This window comes from Dermacentor albipictus, chromosome 4 (assembly GCF_038994185.2).
Source record: "Dermacentor albipictus isolate Rhodes 1998 colony chromosome 4, USDA_Dalb.pri_finalv2, whole genome shotgun sequence".
NCBI lineage: Eukaryota > Metazoa > Arthropoda > Arachnida > Ixodida > Ixodidae > Dermacentor > Dermacentor albipictus.
Window position 1 is genome coordinate 28,395,876 of NC_091824.1, and position 25,336 is coordinate 28,421,211.

General features: G+C 46.2%; 1 protein-coding gene across 3 annotated transcripts in view; it reads left to right on the plus strand.

Annotated features, from left to right (window-relative positions):
- The window catches only part of LOC135900215 (phospholipid-transporting ATPase ABCA3-like), a 661,060-nt gene that overhangs the window by 568,508 nt on the left and 67,216 nt on the right, over positions 1 to 25,336 (plus strand). For all 3 annotated transcript variants that reach the window (XM_070536864.1, XM_070536866.1, XM_070536865.1), the window contains 2 exons: positions 3,609 to 4,087; positions 13,380 to 13,567. In XM_070536864.1, the coding sequence (XP_070392965.1) occupies positions 3,609 to 4,087; positions 13,380 to 13,567 (667 nt within the window). The remainder of the gene's footprint in view (positions 1 to 3,608; positions 4,088 to 13,379; positions 13,568 to 25,336) is intronic.

Consider the following 25,336-nt stretch of genomic DNA (forward strand, 5'->3'; position numbering starts at 1 on the left):
AATGTTCGAATATTTTAAAATCTTTTTACCAATATTCAAACCTTAAATGGAAATTTCGCTTGCAAAAGTCACTATAACTATCCTTTCTTTCTCAAATGCAAAAGATTTCATCAAAATCGGTCCAGCAGTTATCTCAGAGAAACGTTCTTGGGTTTTACATGTATTTGAATAGGCCACGTCAGAGTTGGGCCCGAGCTAAAGCTTCCTCTTAAGAGCTGCACTCGAAGTTGGCTTTACACATTACTACATACAAACCACCAGGAAGAACCGACCTGACGGGTGATTATTTCCATGCTTTGCCTTGTCGTGTGAGGAGGTTATCAGCGCGTTTCTCAGCCAAGTTTTAATGCCACTAATATATAGCAGGCAAGTGCTACAAAGAACACCGACAATTCTCTTATTATTCGCATTTGAAAGCAAGAAATACAATTCAAAGGGTCTCACATTATCCCTAAGACGACTTGAAGGAGAAAGCTCAAGCGGCGATGCACTGAAGACAGACACATGATGTACACATCCCCCTTAATTTCGCTTAGTCGACTTCCCTTAGTCATCCATCCTAATTCGCTTAGTCATCCCTCTTTATGAGCTTGCTGACCCTCTTAATCATTAATCTGTTGCCAAACCCGACATCCTGTGTTCTCTATATGCAAAATCTCTCGCAATACTTTTGATGCTGTGCGGAGTATCAGCCACTGATGATGATAGTATTTGTACCTTTCGTTTCGTGGACGCGTTTTGGCTCAAGAACTTTGAAGGTCGACTGAATGTTTAGACATGTAAGGCGTTCGCCTTATTAAATCAGTCTAACATTGCGTAATACTCTATGTCAACAATGCAGTTCTTTATTACATGGAAGGCATAGCAACTCAGAACCTAGATACCACCGAACCAGAAAAGTGTCACGTTTCAGCAATCGACGGCCACAACACGCCGCGCGAGACCAAGACTTAGTACGACGCAGAAGGTAGGCAATAAGGTGCACAAACACTATGTGATTTGGGTAACATTTACGTCAACGAGTTTGAGTTTTGATAAAGAAGTTATCACGCAGGAAGCGTCGCCGCAAACAAAGGCAACATACATTGACAACTTTGTAGAACCACGGCCCGATTTTCAGTGGGACTGCATCATTCAACAGGTTGCATTACAAATTGCAGTTGTCCGTAATTGAAACAAAAACTTAGAACGTTACCTGTATATAAGTGACCCGTCTGAAACTTCGCCAGCAGAGTCCCTTTTCTCTGAATTGGAGCTCCGTTTCTGCTTCGTTCCTTACAGTGCCAGTTAAATTCTGCAACGTTCGTAAAAGACTCGTATTACGCTATGGAGAGCACGAATAAATGATTTATGAGAAAGGACAGATTTAAACCACACAATGTGACATGTGCCTAGGTGACTCGTTTCGTTCACCAAGAATGCCGTTATCACCTCGCATATATGTGCAAGAGAATGGGAAGCAAAGGAGTATGGTGTTATTTTCAAAGCCCTAAATTATGTAACAAATCGTGTGCAAGAGAATGGGAAGAAAAAGAGTATGGTATTATTTTCAAAGCCCTAAATTACGTAACAAATCATAAAGTTTCGCGCACACATTACCTAAACCTCTGCAAATTCTGCACCTAGGCTAAGCTCTGCACTATCCTGCACGCTATGCCTCTTCGTAGGCCTGTGAGGTCTTTCTAAATAAATAAATACATAAAAGCTTTCGAGCGTTTACTTACGAAACTTTTCGATGCGAAGCATTTCTTAACCTAACCGAAGCCAAGGTTAGAGCAAGGTCACGCGCAAGTACGCGATGATGTCTGGATGACGTTTTGTCTCCGAAACACCCGGGCTGATTCCAGAGATAGGGCAGTGTCAACTGTGAATGTACCGTGAATTGAGGCGTAACGATTCGCGATGTCGTCGCAGCGTCGTCGCACCATGCTGGTCATGCGGTCGCCGTCCCGCTATCAGTGTCAGTCCATCGTCACTACTCCCGCTAGCTTAATCATTCCTTGATCGTCACGCTTCTTCGTCCAGAGAGGACTCCCCCATCTTTGGGCTCTTTATGTGAGCACACGCGACGAAGTCGCACTCACCTGGGCTTTTTTTTAACGAAGCGCCAAGAGATCTAACCCAGCTTAGCAGTGGCTCCCCCCTTACGCGAAGCAAGTAGTTGACGTCACCCTAAACATTATGAACCAAGTGCCCACTCCACAATGTGGCGGTGTCATCGACCACGTGTCCACCAGAAGAGTCGATCTAGCCACATACGAGTACGTCTCGTTGTTCAGTACGCGTAAAGCGAATGAAGAAACCTTGTAGAAAACATTCAATAATAGCACTTTATAACAAAAAAGTCCGCCCACAAACTTGGGTCGTCTGCACCTTTAAGATATGCTTTGCATGGCACAAATAATCATGCAGAATGTCTCTTGCCTTGCTCCATGCAAGTCACACCTAATTGGGACTTTTGAAACATTGCGCCCCCATTAATCATTATATGCCGGTTATGACCTTGAGATTTTTACTTTATGGAACGGATAAATTTGCTACGCAGATCGCTAAAGGCACTTCAAGTCTTTGGAACATCTGTGTAAGTAGTCTTTTGCAAAGAGCACAATTATTGTATTATTCTACATTGTACTCCTAATATACCGACAATCTGCTCCCTATATGAAGTGAATATAGAGTAAGTGCGCCGTCTTATCCACCGAGAAGCGCAGGAAAACCAGCTACGAGTCTCCCATAACGCGTGGAGTTTTATGAACAAGACAATTAATCAGTACTTATTTCCAGAGCAGCGCATCAGCCTACATTCTTCAAACTTTTCATAGACTCCAACCATTACTGGAACTTTTCTCTCTCCAAATAAAAAATTTATACCACCGTTGGTACTGCAGAGCAGCGGGGAAACCTAAAGTATTTACATAACGCCGCGAAACAGGCAGAAAAGCAGGGTTTGCAAAGTTTGAGTTCTCCCATCACGCTTAAGATACCGTCTAATTTAGATAACTATAAATACATTGGATAAGAGCTTTCCTGTAGCTACATTGATGCCGTTTGCATTTGGAATCTTCATGACTTATTCAACTGAGCTCATTCCTGAACTATCACGTTATCAAGATGGGACTGGGTATAAATAAACATTCTGCGCGAGGAATCTCATTTAGAAATGTCAAAAACTAGCTGCACTCTGAGGAGGGGCTCACAAAAAGAGTTCAAGTATTCACCAATGGACGAGTGATGGAAAGAAATGCAGTTAATCGGGCTTATCTTGTGCGATGTTCGTCGGATCACGAGCTTCCTAATTAAATTCCCACTAATTAAATAAATACGCGTATATTTGCGAGATTCAAAAGCTAGGTGAGCTGATAGCACGAATCATGTTTCTCAATAAAGCCTCACGTCGATGTATTGAAGTTTCTGAAACGCAAAGAGCTTCTTGATATCCTAGCTATAAGCCGCTCTGTTTCGTGAGCTTATTACTGTGAGGTATTGACAACCATGCAATCGTTCATATCTTGGAGTGAGATGTGTGCGAACTGTGTCATTCAAAATTGAGATGAAATTCCAAAATATTCCATTTTTAACGCGTTCCTTCTCTTCGCGTATCCTTGCAGTACTCCGAAAGAAGACAAAAGAACCATGGTACGAGGTTCAAGCTGTCTCTACTTCACCCCACGGAATTCTTTATGACATCTTGTTCATGCTCGTTTTCGGCGGCGTGATGTTTCTCTACCTTCTCTACCGCGTGTCAGGTGGTTGTTCGCTCGACCAACAGAGCACATTGCCACCCGGAAAGGCAGCCATGTCCGAAGACGAAGACGTGGCTGCCGAGTGGATCGCCGTGGAAAGAATATGCGAGAATAGGAGTTTTGGCGAGAGCACCCTGGTGGCCCGAAGGCTGCACAAAACCTTCGGTGAGCTGCAGGCTGTGAAAGAACTCTCATTCGCCCTACGACCAGCTGAATGCTTCGGCCTGCTGGGAGTCAACGGAGCCGGAAAGAGCACAACGTTTCGAATGCTTACCGGCCTCACCAACATGACGTACGGTGAAGCGTTCATGAGGGATGCAGTGCTATCCAAGGATCCTCGGAAGGTGATGTATCTTGTGCGCGCCACCAGCTTCGAAACGGACGTTCGCAAACTGCAACAAATGCGTTTGTGTTCCAATCGACACCTATGAAGAATGCAAAAAAAATGAAGTTATTATAATAGTTCTTATATTGCGGCTCACCTATCGCGCCATATAATATGTGTAACAGTAATTTATGCCAACTCCGAGTATTTACACACTTCCTCTAGAGCCCAACAAGGCTTCATTCTGAGTCCACTGCTCTTTTTGATACACGTCAGCTACATTTATTCCTATTAACAGACTGCGGTATCTGGCGTACCATAAAGGGCCTTGGCAGCTGACTCCGCTACCTGTACAAAAGTACAAGGTATGGATAATCATGTAAAGCTAAGCTCCTCGTTAGATAACACAATCACGTAGCACTGACGGTAAATAATACAGCTGTAAAAATGTTAATGACGAAACTCACTTCTTATTGGGCGAACTTGTGCCCACGAAAGCAAGCTACACCCAAAGCACAGCAATAGCGCAAGCACGGTCGGCGATCACCGAAATCTGATCTGCCGGTCAAGCGCTTTTAAGCATGAGCAATCGAAGGTTTTAGAATTATTGCTGGTGCCCCTATAGGGTAACATAATAAGCGTAAAGAGTGGACACTCCCATAGGTGCGTGCGGCCAACTTTGGCTCTCAGCGCACCTAGTGGAATCGGCGAAATGCACCAGCCTCAAAGATGGTCGCGCACGCCGCCGAACTTCGGAGGCCCAAATTTCAGTTTCGCTTCTTGTAATTTTTTGTGACCCATACCTTTGCTTAAATCGAGTGATTTCAGGCAGGCACTCGTGCCGCGTATTGTATATTGTGACGACGAGTGCGCAAAGCTGTTTCACTCATGTTAGTTTCATTTAAATTCATATTTGCTGTTTCAAGCTGTAACTTAGCGCAATAATCATGCCAACTGCTCGGGCAGTAGAACTTTATCGCTTATGATAATGTACGTCTAGTCACTCACGCCAAAAGGTGTATCGAAAATAAATGTGCTGTGTTCCTTAAATATAGATCAACTTGCTGCACAGCGAAGAACACGAAAATAGCAGACAATTTATTGCAGCAAGATTGTAAGAGGCAGATACAAGAAAACGGGAAGAAACAGCGAAATGCAAGTAATACGGGTGTCAGTCAGCGCACTTTTAAACGCGATCACGCCTAATCTGATTGAAATTTCTCGGTCGCGATTGGTTCTTTCGCGCAAGCTGCGCAATGGAGCCAATAGCAGTCGAGAATTTCAACCCGGATCGGACTTGATCGCGACCGAAAGTGGTCGTGTGACACCGGTATAATGAAGAATAGTCCGATAATGGCGTGATGGCAATAGCTCCGCACAAGCAAAACACATAGAAGATGTGTTGCAGCTATCGAGATAATGACAAAAAAAAGCTGCACGTACACGACAGCAATTAATTTGCTCAAAATAAGGTTGTTTTAGAAGGAAAAAATATGAGGTTTTTTCTTGTACTTCTGCGAAGGAGGTTGAATTAGGGCAGCAAAATTATGTGAATGGTAGCGTGCCGAAATAATATGGCTGAAAAAATAATTGAGCACGCACCAACATCCTCATTTCGAATGTGTAAGCCAGTGTGTCCGTCATTAAACAGCTGCAATTAAAGGGACGCTAAAGCGAAACAAGAAATCAGTTTAGACTAATGAAGCGTTGTTTGAGAACCCTGCAGGCAGTCGTTTCAAAACAATAGTTTGATTATTAGATGTGAAAATGGAGGTCCAAGTAGTATTATTCGAATTTCGCGCCGAAACCCCAGCGTCGGTACGTCAGCGTGACGTCAGGGATTCCAAAGTATGTTTTCATATTTGGGCCGCGTTGGCTGAATAAAGGTTCCCGAAACTTCTCATGTTTCATATTTGGTTCCTTTAGAACACAATGTAGTCAATCTGCACCGCTATATATAATTAGTAGGCCCTAGAAGATGCCATCAAAATCCAAGACGTCACAGCCCGCAGGTGCGGGAACATAAGTAGGCGTCGCCACCCGTATTTCGTTCTTGCGCTTTTTCTGGCTTACCAAGCGTCTTATCGTTGTAAGAGTGGTGTTTTTGGTGTTGGAGAACGGTAATTTACTCATGCAGAAGAAATCATTTTTCACTTTAGTGTCGCTTTAAGCACTTTGTGTTGGGGGTCTTCACGTGCTGTCTTTGAAGCCTTGCAATCTTCTTCTGATACTTGGAAATTTGCCCTTGAGTATGCATGATGTCCTTTGGCTGTACAGTGCATTTTGAGGAAATGGTGGAGATTCCTGCAAAACGTATAATGACTGACAGAAGGTAAGCGATACTGGAGGCTTCAAAGCTATCGAATGTAGACGCTACCTTCCTTCGTATAAGCAATACTGGAGCCTGCAAAGCTTTATAATTGAGATGCTGCGTTCCTTTATGTAATGCGTATTTTTTGGTTAAGGAAGCAGTGTTATAAATGCTAAGAAACAAGGAACTTTCTATGGTAACGCCTCCATACACAATTAAAACATGAAAACACGTATCTTCAGCCCAATGCAGAACAGCTAACAATGCTCGAGCGCAAATAGCCTGCTACGGAGGTTGAGAGAGCGCGCATTAGTGCCATACTGCAAATATTGCACGCGTACCGCTTCAAAATGGCTACATTTCTTTTGCAAAAGTAGAGCACCATACTTTTTCAGCAGTCAGCGCGTATCATACAGCTCTCTGCCCCGAACGGCATGTGTTCATAGGCCACATTTCTTAACGAACCATTTTATTTTCTAAATTCGTCATTGCATCGAACGTGCCTCGCAGCTCGAACGCTGCCGCATCGCTTTTATCGCTATAATCACCGCTCATTTCTGCGCACAAAAAAAGAATACGAAATGAAAGTCAGCGTAGCAAATGGGCAGCAGCTGTTCTTGGCTGCAAGGCTGCCGTCACTCGTTCATGCAGCTAACAGTGACATAACGAAATACGAAGAGAATAAGTCGTTAACAACGCGCAAAAGAACTCGCCTTACCATGAAACGGCGACAAAGCATACGCTGGCAGAAGAACCCAACAACGATGCTCAGGTGCGTTTTACAGAAAGAGCCCGGCGGCGCACCCTGGCTAGGCTTCGCACATATTGGGTCGTGCCCAGTGGTCGCGCCACCTGTCAAGCTGCTAGCCGCAGCCGCAGCCACAGCTGCATTTTTCTTGATGTGTTCTGCCACCTAGCGGAATCGGCGAAGCTCCATAGCTCGGCCGCGAAACGGCTCGAGTGTCCGCTCTCGTCTACTATGTTACTCTATGGTGCCCGCGTGTCTTCCAGGAAGCTCTACACAATTCTCGTCGCACATGCAATTAGATTACATAAGCTTCGGTCACAACATGTAGTAGAAACAACCCTCGATAACATTCGAGAAACTTCCGATACGTGCGGGCGCGTCCCGCGCTGAGCGATAACATTTGTTAGACGGTAAAAAGCGGTCATCCGAAAAGGATCCGAAAAGGATAAACAAGTGCACGTGTCAATATTGCAAAATGATGTGACGTGTCGAGGAGGGAAATTACATCACAAAGATTATTTTCATAACTACAGCCAAAAAGGAGTGTAGTGTACAATGAATTATAAAGACATTTGTAAAAAGGAAATAAAGATAGGTCCTGGCTATTTTATGTCAGCATTTCGCCACAGATTTTGAGGGCACTAATCTCCGAGCTGGAGCTCAAAACAGAGTGGCTGCTCAGTTATGCTGCATTTCGCTTTATCGTTGGTGACATTAAGTCATCAGCACTTCCTGTCTCCAATTCTACAGTTCATAAACGTGCCATAGTGGCAGTAACTACGAGGTTGAACACACTGTGAATTACACAATATCACACGACTGTTTGTTCTGCGGTTAACCCTTGCATCTATAAGTTATGCAGCAGATGTAAGAGAACTGTCATCATCATCATCATCATTAGCCTGATTAGGCCCACTGCAGGGCCAAGGCCTCTCCCATTCTTCTCCAACTACCCCGGTCATGTACTAATTGTGGCCATGTCGTCCTTGCAAACTTCTTAATCTCATCCGCCTACCTAACTTTCTGCCGCCCCCTGCTACGCTTCCCTTCCCTGGAATCCAGTCCGTAACCCTTAATGACCATCGGTTATCTTCCCTCCTCATTACATGTCCTGCCCATTCACATTTCTTTTTGTTGATTTCAACTAAGATGTCATCATGCGTTTGTTCCCTCACCCAATCTGCTCTTTTCTTATCCCTTAACGTTAGACCCATCACTCTTTTTTCCATAGCTCGTTGCGTCGTCCTCAATTTAAGTAGAACCCTTTTCGTAAGCCTCCAGGTTTCTGCCCCGTAGGTGAGTACTGGTAAGACACAGCTATTATACACTTTTCTCTTGAGGGATAATGCAACCTGCTCTTCATGATCTGAGAATGCCGGCCAAACGCACCCCAGCCCATTCTTATTCTGATTATTTCCGTCTCATGATCCCGATCCGCCGTCACGACCTGCCCTAAGTAGATGTATTCCCGTACCACTTCCACTGCTTCGCTACCTATTGTAAATTGCTGTTCTCTTCCAAGACTGTTAAACATTACTTTAGTTTTCTGCAGTATAATTTTTAGACCGACTCTTCTGCTTTACTCTCCACGTCAGTGAGCATGCATTGCAATTGATCCCCTGAGTTCCTAAGCAAGGCAATATCATCAGCGAATCGCAAGTTACTAAGGCATTCTCCATTAACTTTTATCCCCAATTCTGCCCAATCCAGGTCTCTGAATACCTCCTGTAAACACGTTGTGAATAGCATTGGAGAGATCGTATCTCCCTGCGTGACGCCTTTCTTTATTGGGGTTTTGTTGCTTTCATTATGGTGGATTACGGTGGCTGTGTACCTGCTATAGATATGTTTCAGTATTTTTACATGCGGGTCGTCTACACCCTGGTTCCGTAACGCCTCCATGACTACTGAGGTTTCCACAGCATCAAACACTTTCTCGTAATCAATGAAAGCTATATATAAGGGTTGGTTGTCTTTCGCACATTTCTCTATCACCTGACTGATAGTCTGAATATAGTCTATTGTTGAGTAGCCTTTACGTAGTCCGGCGCGATCCTTTGCTTGACGGAAGTCTAAGGTGTTCCTGATTCTATGTGCGATTACCTCAGTAAATAGTTTGTAGGCAACTGACAGTAAGCTGATCGGTCTATAATTTTTCAAGTCATTGGCATCCCCTTTCTTATGGATTAGGATTATGTTAGCGTTCTTCCAAGATTCCGGTACGCTCGAGGTCATGAGGCATTGCTTATACAGGGTCGCCAGTTTCTCTAGAACAATCTGCCCACCATCCTTCAACAAATCTGCTGTTACCTGATGCTCCCGAGCTGCCTTCCCCCTTTGCATAGCTCCTAAGGCTTTCTTTATTTCTTCCGGAGTTACCTGTGGGATTTCGAATTCCTCGAGACCATTCTCTCTTCCATTATCGTCGTGGGTGCCACTGGTACTGTATAAATCTCTATAGAACTCCTCAGCAACTTGAACATCTCATCCATATTAGCAATGACATTGCCGGCTTTGTCTCTTAACGCATACATCTGATTCTTGCCAATTCCTAGCTTCTTCTTCACTGTTTTTAGGCTTCCTCCGTTCCTGAGAGCATGTTCAATTCTATCCATATTATACCTCCTTATGTCAGCGGTCTTACGCTTGTTCATTAACTTCGAAAGTTCTGCCATTTCTATTCTAGCTGTAGGGCTAGAGGCTTTTATACATTGGCATTTCTTGATCAGATCTTTCGTCTCCTGCGATAGCTTACTGGTATCCTGTCTAACGGAGTTACAACCGCCTTCTATTGCACACTCCTTAATGATGCCCACGAGATTGTCGTTCATTGCTTCAACACTAAGGTCCTCTTCCTGAGTTAAAGCCGAATACCTGTTCTGTAGCTTCATCTGCAATTCCTCTATTTTCCTTCTTACCGCTAACTCATTGATGGGCTTCTTATGCACGAGTTTCTTCCGTTCCCTCCTCAGGTCTAGGCTAATTCGAGTTCTTACCATCTTATGGTCACTGCAGCGTACCTTGCCGAGCACGTCTACATCTTTTATGATGCTTGGGTAAGCGCAGAGTATGAAATCTAGTTTATTTCTTGTCTCGCCATTCGGGCTCCTCCACGTCCGCTTTCGGCTGTCCCGCTTGCGGAAGAAGGTATTGATTATTCGCATATTCTTCTGTTCCGCAAACTCTACTAATAACTCTCCCCTGCTATTCCTAGTGCCTATGCCATATTCCCCCACTGACTTGTATCCAGCCTACTTCTTGCCTACCTTGGCATTGAAGTCGCCCATCAGTATCGTGTATTTTGTTTTCACTCTACCTATCGCCGATTCCACGTCTTCATAGAAGCTTTCGACTTCCTGGTCATCATGACTGGACGTAGGGGCGTAGACTTGTACGACCTTCCTTTTATACCTCTATTTAAGTTTCACAACAAGACCTGCCGCCCACTCGTTAATGCTATAGAGTTCCTCTATGTTACCAGCTATATTGTTAATTATCAGGAATCCGACTCCTAGTTCTCGTCTCACCGGCAAGGCCCGGTAGCACATGACGTGCCCACTTTTTAGCACTGTATATGCTTCTTTTGGCCTCCTTACTTCAGTGAGCCCTATTATATCCCATTTAGTGCCCTCTAATTCCTCCCCTAGCACTGCTAGACTAGCCTCACTAGATAACGTTCTAGCGTTCAACGCTGCCATGTTCAGATTCCAATGGCGGCCTGTCCGGATCCAGCGATTCTTAGCACCCTTTGCTGCGTCACAGGTCTGGCCGCCGCCGTGGTCAGTTGCTTCGCAGCTGCTGGGGACTGAAGGCTGGGGTTTGATTGTTGTATACATATTAGAGGTTGCGGCCAAGTACTGCACCAGGGTGGTCCATCCTACTCTGGTGAGCGAGTGCGTTACCAGTTCTGGTCACCGGGATGAGGCCGCACTCCAGGCCTTGTTTATGCGATTTTATCAACCTGCGGATATTCTTTTTAATCCGGTGGAAAATTGCGCGGCACCGGAATTCGAACCACGGTCTTCTTGCACGCGAGGCGGATGCTCTACCTCTACGCCACCGCTCCGCAGGCCTGTGTCATCGACCATAGGCGATATTTACTGTACCTATTTCTGCCAAACACTCATGGACCATAGTTACAGAGTTGAGGAGAAGCCCCAAAGGCTCGTGTTTCAGCTTCTGACTAACTAGTTCCGGGAATGTTTCGCGAATACATCGCCGCTTTAGTGCACAGTGCGCAAAATGAGTGGTCATCGCGCTGAATCATGAGAATTACTTTTATCGGCATGATTGTGAGATGCGCTGCAAAACGTGGCGCGGTAGACCATTGCTAAATTAATTATGCAAAGGTTAAAATAAACCAAACAAAGAAGCACGTATATTTCGCACAAACTACGTATAATTCGCAATTTTAATTGCATTCTAGCAGTGTTTGTCTTTCTTCTCTGCGTGCCCGTCTCTTCCACGCTCTTAAAATAAAACAAGAATCTGGTTGGGAATCATCCATGGAATATCTTACAATATTCACTTTTGAGAGACCCGTCCTGCCAGGAATACTGGGCCAATTTTCTGCTTGGGCGACTAGGGTACCTACTTCTCATAAACGCGGTGTCGCTGGGACGTGCTGAGGCACTTGGACGGCCGCTGATGAGCGCCTAAAAGTGATTTTGCATTAGTTCGTGTTGCCTGCAGTTGCGATTTCTTTTGCGAGGTTGTTCAGATAGGGGGCAACGTGTGGTGCTCACGTACAGCCACGAAGCCATGTCAAGGACAGACATGACTAGGTGGGCGAATATTCGAAACTTTTGAATAATGAATCGTATATTGTCCTATTCGTAAATGCGAATGCTTTTCAAATATTTTTCGAATATTTGAAAACGTCTACTACACTCCGATAAACCTGAAAACGGAGCAAAAGTGCAGCAAATTTTCACCCCCGCGGGCATAGTACAGACCAAAACATGGGAACTTCCGTATTGGAGAAGGCGTCGTCGCATAGGTAGCCTTATTTTACACGCTACACAGCGATCGTTCGCTCAAGCATGAATGATCGCGCTTAATGAAGAGTCCTGTGCCCGTGTAGGAACTAGTTCTTTACTGCTAATGATCCACTTGTGCTTTTATTAAATAACGCTTCGTAACCTATAATGTAATGACAGAAACGTGCTAACTTGAAGAATACTAGGATGTGAACGTCGTTTTATAATAATTGTGGTAACGACTGTTCAATGCCTGAAAACTCTCCAAAAACAATTTGATATTCGATTCTATTCGGCTCTCACGTTATTCGATTTGTATTCGATTCGGTATCAAAAATTACTATTCGCATACCTCAAGTGATATGACGAAGTTGGCCGGTTTATGCGCAAAGGTAGTATACGGAACGACTTTCTGGCAACCACGTGATATAACTTGTCGGTGGTATGGCCAATTGACACAACTTGTGTTTGACAGGCTCACGGTTTACCCGCCTCCGTGAAGGCCTCAGGATGTAAGTGACTGGGCGTGCGCACGCCCAGCGCACTAACAGAAAGCCTCTGATGGCTAAGCGCCACAAGGTTGCGTCCTAAGTTGACGTTGTGTTGGTTATGGAACAAGTCCCTGTGGAGGCCCCAGGGCTTTTTCACCTATTACTCATTTCGCCAGCGGAAGAGGTCGGCTGCGGCTGCGTCACTTGGAGAAATTTGCGTAGTTCGTCGCCTTGTACTAAAGCTTGCTTGCTTTCTCAATATTATATTGTCACGTGGTGGTGACGTTGAATAAGAGAGTAGCAATACTGTGAACAAGAAAACTAACTTTTATTGGGCGAACCTGTGCCCACAAAACAGGCTACACTTATAGCGCAACGATAGCGGCGAACACGCTCGGCGATCGTCGAAAATCTGATCAGCGGGTCAAGCGCGTCGGCTTTTATAGAGCAGTCGTCGAATGTTCCAGATTAATCGTTCGGACCTGTGTGCCTTCCACAAAGTTCTACACCATTCGCGTTACGCGATGAGATCAGATAACACAAGGTTCGGCGACAACAGACAGCCGGGTAGAAGCATCGATAACTTTCCAGAAACATCGGATACATTCAGGCGCGTCCCTCGCTGTGCGATTACAGTTGTCAAGCGGCGAAACGTGGTCGCCCGATAAAGATAAGTACACGTGTCAATATAGTGTACGTTGCATCAGAAGGCCTTCGTAGAAACACCCGGCTTAATAAGGTAAACTTCTTTCTATCCTTTATTCTTACTTTGATTCCTGCAGTGGCAATCCAGGATTGGCTACTGCCCTCAGATCAACGCGCTGCTAGGCAAGCTGACCGCTTACGAGAACCTTTACCTGTTCGGTCGCCTCCGAGGACTACCGGAAGAGAGCTTGCCGGATGCAGTAGAACGCATTATTGAGATTGCAGACCTACGAGAACATGCAGCGAAGAAGTGTGACTACTACAGGTACGTGTCACCAGGATTTAAGTTGAAGACGTTGAAGAAAGTTTGAGATACTGGGGACAAGTGCGTCAATGATCTGCCTGAAAAGCACTGTATTACAAGCGCTAAGTCACGCAAGGTCAAGACCGGCTTCAGCGCTGTTAGAATAGCAAGAAATGCTTTCGTGTTTCCATTTTATAGCGAAGATGTTAGCCGCTAGTTTGTCGGGATTTTCCATTGGCTCGCGCTCATCAATAAACAGTATCGCCTCCTCGTGGCCGCGGCCACTCAGACATACCTCAAACAGAAGCTAGAAAAGTGCTTTAGTCTCTGAGTTTCTGCGTAACGGAATTACGTTTTCTCGTATATAGGAGTTACAATCCGAAGCTATCATGTCTGCAGCTTGTGTGTAAGTCGTGCATTACAAATTTTTTAACGCAATTTAATTCGAAATTTCAATTAGCTCAATAAGGCCCTTGCATGGGCTTGGAGGAGGGCCTAGAAGGGTGAGGATGTATGCTGTGCTTCCACACACGTGCGTGTGCGCGTGATGTACGTTTTCTTACAGTATATCTACCCTTGATGTGTGGGCGCTGTGTGTGCCCGTTGTATCTGTCACACAGCGTGTGCTGCAACCGTAATCGACATTATGGCCCACACTATCCAAAAAGTAGCAAAGCCACCTAGCGGGCGCGGCCACTCAGATGGACCTCAGACGGCAGCTAGAAAAGGGGGCGTATGGGCCGATGGCACTGGACAGGGCGTACCTGCAGTTGGCGGGGGCCTTTTCAAGCAAAGTAGTCAAGCAACAATGGGATAGCGACCCATTGCCGTGTATCACAGCGACCACAAGGCCATTGCTACAACAATAACGAAATAAAAGTAGTACATCAGCAGTTCGTGGTTGCCTAAGTTGCCTGTGATGCTGGTACTTTTCAAACGTCGGCAACAGCAATGCTTGAACTTTGACAGGGTCGAATGGAGGCGGATTTTTTTTGCACCTATGCAAAGCATCTTTTTTTCTTTCAGCACCACAATTCACGCCACACATTTCCTGGGTATTTTCATAGATTAAATATATACATATATATTGTACTGTGAACTAAGGAGCAGTGGGGCTGTGGCTATGAGATAGAGAAGGAGGACAAAAGAGACAAACATTGCTTTTGTTTCGGTGCTCCATCGTGTGTACTACCTCTCGTTGGTCTCGTTCTAGTCGTGAACGCCTACTGCCCAAAGTGCATCACGACAATACGGCAATATATATATATATATATATATATATATATATATATATATATATATATATATATATATATATATAGGTGTGTATACTATATATATAGTATAGTATACTATATATACATAGTATATATAGTATACATAGTATATATATAGTATAGTATATATATATATAGTATACTATATATATATATATATATATATATATATATATATATATATATATAGGTGTGTCCACTATATATATATATATATATAGTGGACTCACGAATGTGACACTCTTAGGAGCATAGTGGGTTCACGCCTCAACAAACAGTATGCGGGGGGCACCGGATTGTGGTGAACGAGGAAGACGACGTGTGGCTGGCTGGCTGAATCTCGCCAGGCGCTCAGCTGATCCAGGCCATCGCTGCTAACTCTACCCGGCTTCAAAGTAACGCCTTTTAGGGGCGCAACAGAGTGGTGGAGGTGCGGGGTACGACAGGACGTACCACGGAGTCGCAACATCCAGAACTTCGCCGGAGCCGTCGTCTTGCCGGTCTCTTGCCAACGACATTCCCTATGGCTCAGGACGGTGATGGACAAATGCCAGCTCTAGTTTCACCTTCTCAAAGGTCAACGCCAGTTGGACCTTTGCGGCACTACATGGAGCCACGCTCGTTCGCGGGAAAAGTGGGCGAGGACGTCGACGAGTGGCTGATGCACTACGCAAGGGTGAGCCGCTACAACCGTTGGGATTCTGTCACTCAGCTTGAATATGTCGCGCTCTTTCTGAGTGAGACGGCGCTGATGTGGTATGAAAACCACGAAGACTCCCTAACCACATGGGAGCACTTTGTCGAGGAAATAAAGAAGTGTTTTGGCGACACCCACGCCAAACAGAAACGCGCCGAGAGAACACTTGCTCAAAGAGCTCAAGCTCCTGGAGAAACATGCACTATATACATCGAGGAAATCCTCAAGCTGTGCAAAATCGTAAATCCGCAGATGTCCGAGGAAGACCGAGTCGGACATCTCCTCAAAGGAATTGCAGAAGATGTATACAATTTCCTCATAAGTCGGGAACACGTTGATTCCGTCTCAGATGTCGTGCGTCATTGCCGTACGTTTGAGACGTTGAAAACACGTCGCATTGTGCCAAAGTTTGGACGCCTGGCGAGATTCAGCCAGCCAGCCACACGTCGTCTTCCTCGTTCACCACAATCCGGTGCCCCCCGCATACTGTTTGTTGAGGCGTGAACCCACTATGCTCCTAAGAGTGTCACATTCGTGAGTCCACTACACACCTAAGAGCGTAACATTATATATATATATATATATATATATATATATATATATATATATATATATATATATATATATATATATATATATATATATATATATATATATATATATATATATATATATATACACTTGACGAAAGCAGAACTTCGGCCTAGACGTCAAAAACAAACATTTAGTTTCGACGTTTCGGCCGAAGTTCGGTCTTGAACAAGAGTGCGCTTTCAAGCACACAGAACTCAATTGATGCATTTTCTCTGTAACGCTGAAGCGTTTAAAAAATAACCTAGGACGTCCTGAATACCAAAGCACCTATATTCACTCAAGCTCAAAAAAAGGAAGAAGAAGCGTACGTAATGATCATAAACACGCGTGCATTGAGTAGTGTCCACAAGGGAGTAAAACTTGAAGCGGCGCGAAGAACACGAGGACAAGAAGCGAAGACACACAAAACGGGACGAGCGCTCCTCCTGTTCTGTTTGTATTTGCATCCTAGCCTGATCCTCTTGGCCCTGGTTCAAGTTTTACTCAAGAATGAACCATTTCGCCCAAATCAAGTTGTTGCTACTACAGATTTCTTCTACAATGGGCTTTATCTTGTCATAAACAGTGCTCGTCCTGTTTTGGTTGTATTCGCTTCCTGTCCTCGTCTTCCTTGCGCTGCTTCAAGTTTTACTCAAGAATGAACAAACTCGCCCAAATCAAGTTGCTGCTACATAATTTTTCTGCGATGGGCTCTAACTTATCATCAACAGTGCTCGTCTTATGTTTGTATTCGCTTCCTGTCCTCGTCTTCTTCATGCTACTTCAAGTTCTACTCAAGAATGAACCAACTCGCCCAAATCAAGTTGTTGCTACTACAGATTTCTTCTACAATGGGCTCTATCCTGTCATTAACACTGCTGGTCCTTTTGTGTTTGTATCGCATCCTGTCCTCGTCTTCTTCGCGCTACGTCTACTTTTATTCAAAATGAACCAACTCGCCCGAGTCAAGTTGCTGCTACTACAGATTTCTTCTACAATGCGCCCTATCCTGTCATCAACAGTGTTCGTCCAGTTGTGTTTCTATTCGCATCCTGCCCTCGCCTTCTTCACGCTACTTTGTTTTGTTAAAGATGAACCAACACTGCTAAATCAAGTTGTTGCTACCACAATTTCTCCTACAGTGGGCTCTATCCTGTCATCAACAGTGCTTGTTCAAAGATGTTTTTATTCGCTTCCTCTCCTCACCCACCTCGTGCTGCTTCAAATTTTACTCACAATGAACCAACTCGTCCAAATCAAGTTGTTGCTACTACAGATTTCTTCTATAATGGGCTCTAACCTGTCACCAGCAGTGCTCGTCCTGTTATGTTTGTGTTCGCTTCCTGTCCTCGTCTTCTTCGCGCTGCTTCAAGTTTTACTTAAGAATGAACCAACTCGCCCAAGTCGAGTTGTTGCAAGTACAGATTTCTTCTACAATGGACTGAATCCTGTCCTTAACAATGCTCATCTTGTTGTGTTGGTATTCCCATACTCTCCTGGTCTTCCTCGCGCTGCTTGAAGTTTTACACAATATGAACCAATTCGCCCTGATCAAGTTGTTCCACCACCATTGAGGCGCGTCAGAAATATAAGGTGGAAAGACACAGTCTGTGGAATACAGGGGAGGGGGGTCACATGTTAGCATAGACCATGCGACGGTTCACAGCTGCCAGAAGGGGGTTTCGCTTCCTTGTTTAAAGTTACTAGAACGTTTGTGAGACTACGAAGACGGTCAATACACCCCTCATAGGTTATATCGCACCCATACTGTGACCTGCAACATCCGAGTTCTGAAAACTGCATTCCATCGTATTCTTTGCGCAGGTGTTATCTGCTGTGATTCTGCGCTAACTGCTTTGATGCGAAAGTGTCAAATCGCTCATTGAGCGAAAATGCCGGCGTCTGTCATTTGTGGCATAGTAACGGCAGGTATATTCCCACTGACTGCGACGCCACGTGGCGGGCGCGCCTCGAAGGAGTAGCGCGGGCTGTTAGATGACCGTTAACCATCATCGGTCAAGTTCTGCGAACGCAACCATTCTTCACCGTATTGTAATTGCAGTGCGCAGGTGCGCGTCGACCATGCTATCAGACCCGTCGGACAAGTTGGCTATCCCGCCCTCGTGTGCCGCGCGTGGATCTTTTGTCTGCCCTCACTCCCCTTTGTGACGTTAGCCGAAAGTGCAGCTGGAGGCCGGTAGTTGACCCTAGCGCCGAGAAAAACTGCTTTGCAGCACTGGAAGGTCGTTCAAGCACGACCGGTCACACCAGATGGAGGACGGAGACAGCCATCGGAGAATATAGCCCATGGAGTACCCACAATGGCCGAACATGACGCCTCTTGCACGAGCCCTATGATTGCATGAAAATTATGACACCTGCAGGGGCTCACCGATTAAACGAAAATGGTGTGACATCGACGGAATAAAGGCGTTATAAGCCCGAGAACCGTCAGACACGTTCTTCTATAGGTCGGGCCCAAGCGCACGATTCGCTGCCTGCCGTAACGACCACTTTTTACTGTTGGTTGACCTGTTTCTAGTCCTGTACATAATGCAAATAAACCCGTTTTTCTAAGTCCTCATCAACGTCGGGCAATTCCCACACTCAACGGAGATATCCAATAAGGCGAACGGGAACATCTCCTGGCGTGCCAGGTGTTGCCTGAGGGGAGAGGGCATCCCAGCGACGCCGCGTCACCTTAGCTTTCGGATGCCTCTGTTTTCCACGTCTTCCTTGTCCGCGCAAACTTTCTCCTGCGTTCTAACTGCGCCCGGGTAAAGCTAAATCAAAACGTGCCAAACGTCTCAACACGCTGGCTCGCCCGCGAGGAGTTCATCACTCGAAGGACCATTCAGCGGCGTTCAGTTGGAGATTATCGCTTTCGCATTCACAACGCATAAGAAGGGCGTATGCGTCCTCAGATTCTTATAGCGCAGCTCTATAGCGCCCGCTCCCACTTTTCGCGTCGCCGGCGGCCTCATCGTAACCAAGGTCATCATCCGCACGCTGCTCTAGCTGCGCGCGCTCCTGGTGCGATTTCTCGCGCAACGCGCGAGCCTTGCTCTCTTCGCTCCTCCTCCAATGCCACCCCTGTGCGGCGGCAATCGGAGCGCCGGCTCGATGGCGCCTAATCTCGATGATGTGCGAAATGTTGCGTACGACACGGATTGTCCGAGGGTGACAGATTTGTATACTCAATGTATCAAAAAGCCTGAATAGCTGAAGAGCTGCGCTAAAATTTCGCATTAAGAAGTAAAGTAATCGTCGGCAGTTTCTTTCATCCAATGTTTATGTGTGTATGAAAAATAAAATATTAAATAAATAAAACATACAAGGTGAAGTAGTGAACGCCAACATGACAGAAGGTTGAGAGAAATCTTTAAGATATGAACATATACATGTAGCTTCATAAACATGTTATATATTATATACCATATATGTAAGCATTATTTAATGCATAAAACACACACCAAAACAAGTAAAACATTCATTGGTGCCTCAAAAATATTCGGTAACTATGAAAATATGCGTCTTGCTAGTTTGGTATACACGTCGGCCTGCCTATGATTTCATTTTGTGCCTTAGAAAGTGTGCTGAACTTGCGTATTACAAATCACCTGCAAACTTCTCTGCCGTAGTGAGTGAAGAATAGCGATTTCAATATAGTTCGGAACGGTGGCCTAGTGTGTTTACATATTTGAGGAGGGCGAGAAGCTGCGTTATAGATTTTACATGCCATTGGTGATTATTAAAGCACTGCCTAAAAGGAGTTTCCGTTTGTCCTAGGTATTGTGTGTAGCAACTGATGCATTCGAGGATGTATACAATGTTACAAGTGTCACAGTTGTAATTCCCTTGAAATATGAAGGAATATCAAAATGCGGTGCTCATGGCAGCATTAACGGAACTCATCATCGAGCCGAGTTAGCATCGAAGTTTTCCACATGGTGCGCAACCTTTAAAATTAGTTGAGTTAACTTTGCAGCACGTGACATCGTCTCTGAGGTTGGTAGCCCGTCTGTATACCACCCGCGAAGGCTCAGGAACAATTTGTCGCATTTTCTCCCCTAGTGTGCCTATGATGCGATGCTTTCGGAGGATACAATTTATGCTAGGAGTTGACGCGGAAAACCTGATGATACGTTTAGCCCATGGACCTTGGGAAGCTGGTTTGCTGTTGATGGGCGCATGACGATTAAGGTTGTCTGCTTTTTTAATGGCGTCGCTGATAATAGAAGGAAGATAACGCGGCCTTAGTAAGTCATTGCGGAGTTGTTCACAGTAGGATGCAAAGTCCCCTTTTTATTGCATATCCGCTTGAAACGAAGAGCTTGGCTATACGGGATTGCTGCTTTACAATGCTTTACATGGCTACCATGAAAATGTATTGGCGCTCATCGGTTGCTCTTCTGTAAATTGATGTGACAAGCTTGCTGTTCTGCACACCTAAACTAACATCCAGAAACGTGATTGCGGAAGGTGTGTATGTATAGGAGAATTATATGGTTCGTTGGATTGCATTGAATTACACGAACTCTTCCTCGCCGTGGAACCGGATTGAAAATACGTCATCTATGAACCTTCTGTAAAACATTGCCGTCCCCAGATAGATGACGTACGAGTGACGTCTGCTGCAGAAAGCGTGTTTCACATCCGCCGCCAAAGTTTCTGAATGGTGGCACTGGCTAACACTCCGAGGGTGAGTGCTAGTAGTAAAACACAAATGCCGCGGAAAGTGAATGGGAAAACGGCACCGCGGCAGCTCATTTGGTAAGCTCATTTGGCACGCGTAATGGGAAGATGTGGGTTCGTATCCCACCGGCGGCCAGTTGTTTCTTCATCCACCTTCATTTACATTAATTCACCATTTCTTCATTTCAATTAGTAAGTACAAGTCCAAGTAGTTTCCCCTATGTTATCCTTAGTGTCTTTGTGTCTTGGCCTCTTACGATGTGAATAATAAAAATCGGGCCCTTCGGTTCTTTTATTCTCATTCATTACATTACGAGGGCCTCGAATCCGGCAACTTCGTTGCCTTCAGGTAGTATGTGTAGGTTTATTGACCAGTTTCCATCACCCAGATTGATCACGCACTCAAGACGCCTGCGACAGAAATGATATTCCAGATCCGCCGCCAAGGTTCGTGAGTGGTGGCACTGGCTAAAAATCCAAGGGTTAGTTTTATAGTCGGATACAACTAAAGTCTGCAGTGAAGCCCCGCCCACGCCCTCATAACCGCCAGCCACTGTTCCTCCGCGAGGCTGCAAATAGCTGTACTTCAAACTTTTCCTGTTACTTATATAAGGCGGCAACCACAAAATTAAAATTGCAAAGCTCGTAATTTTGTGCGTTTTCACTCGTCTGTCATAATGGAACTGTGAAAGCCTAATTCCTTATTGAACCGAAATAAAACTCTTGCTTCGCTGCAACTATTTATTGTCCCGTTGGTAGTGAAGTTGCATGAGGAAAACGGGGTCAGCAGTGAAATGGAACTGTACCGCGGACTTCTGAAGAGTGAAATACTCAGAATCCACACACTTTCTCCATGTCTGTGGCACACCTCATCGCTTCCGCCGATGAAGAGACTCTTCAAGAGCAGCAGACCCTCCGGAAGTACCTAGTACGACGCCCTTTTGAAATAGTAGCAAGACGACGATTTTGTTTGCTTCTGTGATTGGCTGGCGGAGTAACAATCCCGCGCGTTCCGTGTGCCTCGGTGGCCAACTGCTGTTTTTGTATTTGAAGTTGTATCCTAATATAGTAGCAAAACATAAATACCAGGAAAAGCGGATGGTAAAACGGCGCCGTGGTAGTTCAATTAGTAAGAGCATCGCACGCGTAATGCGGAGACATGGGTTCGTTTTCCACCAAGTGTTACGGCCCAGACTATCGTTGCATCGTACGGTCTTACTTATCCATCACTTTAGTGATTACAGCCTAGACTGAAAGGAATGGGTTCCAGACAGTCTTTAAACATACTTCAGTAAGCAATAAAAAAGGGGAGGTGGCAACTGCTGGCCCGCCTCGCCATTCCCTTAACCAATGAGGTTACAACTGAATATACACCACGTACTGGGTTGTGCCTAATCTCGTTAGCGGAGTTAAACTTCAGACAAGCGCTTGGCACTCCTTCGCATCATGGTTCTCTCTCTCTCTCTCCTATTCCCACGCTTTTATCAATCCCTCACTACATGGTTTGCTCTAATTTCTGTCGTCACGTGTCTGTGTAGTTTGTCCGCAAGCCTGCTGTCATAGAGTATCAGAAGTGATAGGCGCACCGGCAAGTTAACAAGCAATCCGTCAAAGGAGGGGTTTTGTCGAATCCCAGGCTGTCACTAGCTGGCTTTGAGCTTTTCATCAGTCGTCAGCTCTCCCTTTGGGTAATTCTGAGCACCGTCTCCGCGCAGGCCATGAATCGTGTGATAAGTCCTCGCCATTGTGGGTCCTTCGCCCTAGGCAGTTAGACCTGGCAAAAGGGAGTGCGAAATTATCGGCCCCCCACCTTTGGTGACAATGTCACCGCTTCTACATTCATGGGTAGGCATTAGCAGCTATTTACTTCTGCGTCCAAGCGCTTCACGCATGGTCAGTTGCCATGCTGAGAGAGAACCGAGAAATTGCTTCTATACTTGGTGCGGCACGCCGCCTATTCTGCACGTTTGAGAGATGAGCGGCTTAACACACCTTCGCGAGGGCAGTAAATGTTATAAAAAAGCATCGGGTGTTTGTCAAAAATATACCGGAAAAAAACTTTACGGACTGTGCATACGTGGTGCAATGTGCAAATGCTTAATTTGGCATTCTATTTCGACTGTATATTGACACGTGTATTTATAATTATCGGGCGACCAGGTTTCACCGCCTAACAAATCTTATCGCACAGCGCGGGACGCGCTTGCATGTATCCGAAGTTTCTGGAAAGTTATCGATGCGTCTATCCGCTGTCTGTTGTCGCCGAACCTTGTATTATCTGATTTCATCGGGTGACGCGAATGGTGTAGAACTTTGTGGAAGGCACGCGGGTCCGAACGATTAGACTGGAACATTCGACTACTGCTGTATAAAAGCCGACGCGCTTGACCCGCAGATTAGATTTTCGACGATCGCCGACTGTGTTCGCCGCTTTCGTTGTGCTATAAGTGTAGCCTGTTTTGTGGGCACAGGTTCGCCCAATAAAAGCTAGTTTTGTATTTCACCGTACTGCTTCTTTCTTCGCCGTCACTACCACGTGACATCTGGTGGAGGTCCACCGCCGCCGCCGCCAGCGCGCCCACCCGTCGCCCAGCGCACCTATACGAGGAAGACGGACATTTGGCGAGCCCCCGACCACCGCCCGCTCTGCTATCACTGCGGAGAAGCCGGCCATGTGTACCGCCGATGCCCATACCGCGACATGGGACTGAGAGGGTTCGCCGTCAACGCGCCGCGTCCACAGCTTGGGGAGCGCCCACGTGACATTGCCGATTACCTAGCCGCCACTCAGTGGAACTCTCGACGACCGTCCCGTTCGCCGTCACCAGGCCGCTACCTGTCGCCGCAGCGCCGTCCATACACCGGCCCAGCCCGGGGCCGCTCTGCGAGCCCATACCCGGAAAACTAAAAGCAGCAACCGATGGAGGTGCGGTTGCTGTTCGTCGAACTGACGAAGATCCTCCGCCGCCGACGAAGACGACGAAGAGACCATCTAGACGACATAAAGACACGCCGCCGTCCCGACGAAGTCTGGAAGCCAAAACTACACCGACGAAAGACGACTTGACGACGCGACGTTCCAACCTCAGTTCAACACGACGCAGCCGTGATCCAACGCCAAGACCGAACTGCAATGCCAGACAAAGAACAACCGACCTCGACGTGCTTCTCGACGGCCACGCATTCACTGCCTTAGTCGACACAGGGGCCGATTACTCCGTAATGAGTGGACACATCGCCGCCCAGTTGAAGAAAGTTAAGACCGCATGGGAAGGCCCTCAGATTCGCACCGCAGGAGGACACCTCATCACGCCGACTGGGATCTGCACGGCAAGAATAACCATTCATGACCGGACTTACCCTGCCACCTTCGTTATCCTCCAACAGTGTTCACGAGACGTCATTCTCGGTATGGACTTCCTGGACCAACACGGCGCAATCATCAACCTGAAGTCGAAGTCAGTAACGCTGTCGGAAGATAAAGCAATGCCGCCGGAGAGCCCTCGTAGTCACCACGCCTTGAGTGTGCTCGAAGATCAAGTGAGCGTCCCACCTCGCTGCAGCATCGTTATTTCGGTCAGCACCGAAACACCCGCTGACGTAGAAGGCGTCATTGAAGGCGACCAACGTCTACTGTTAGACCATGAAATTTGCGTCGCAAGGGGGATCGCTCGACTGCATGGAGGGAAAACTGAAGTGTTGCTGACAAACTTCAGCCAGGAGTTCAAGCACATCAACAAGGGCACGACGATCGCGTACATCGAGGAAATTCTGGAAACAAGTAATGCGTTTGTCCTCTCGGATTCCGCCGCATCTACCCCGACGACCATGGTTCCCGAACCAGACTACGACATTAATCCAAATCTCCCTATGATTAAGCAACAGCAGCTCAGAAGTCTGCTCCGACGATACAAAGGCTGCTTTTCGACGTCATCGAGGATTCGACAAACACCAGTCGCCAAGCATCGCATAATCACCGAGGAATGCGCTCGCCCACTCCGTCAGAGCCCTTACCGAGTTTCGGCGCGAGAACGTGAAGCTATAAGAGAACAAGTCGACGAAATGCTGCGCGACGACATCATCCAGCCATCGAAAAGCCCGTGGGCATCCCCTGTTGTTCTGGTAAAGAAAAAGGACGGAACCCTACGTTTCTGCGTCGATTATCGTCGCCTGAACAAGATCACGAAGAAGGACGTATACCCCCTCCCACGGATAGACGACGCATTGGATCGGCTCTGCAACGCTAAATACTTCTCGTCCATGGACCTAAAGTCTGGCTATTGGCAAATAGAAGTCGACGAAAGAGATCGCGAAAAGACCGCCTTCATCACCCCAGACGGCCTCTACGAGTTCAAGGTTATGCCATTCGGACTGTGCTCGGCGCCTGCAACGTTCCAGCGCGTGATGGACACGGTTTTAGCAGGATTGAAGTGGCAGACCTGTCTCGTATATTTGGATGACGTCGTCGTCTTCGCCGGAAATTTCGACGTTCACCTTAGGCGGCTGGCAACAGTACTAGAGGCCATCAGGTCATCAGGACTTACTCTG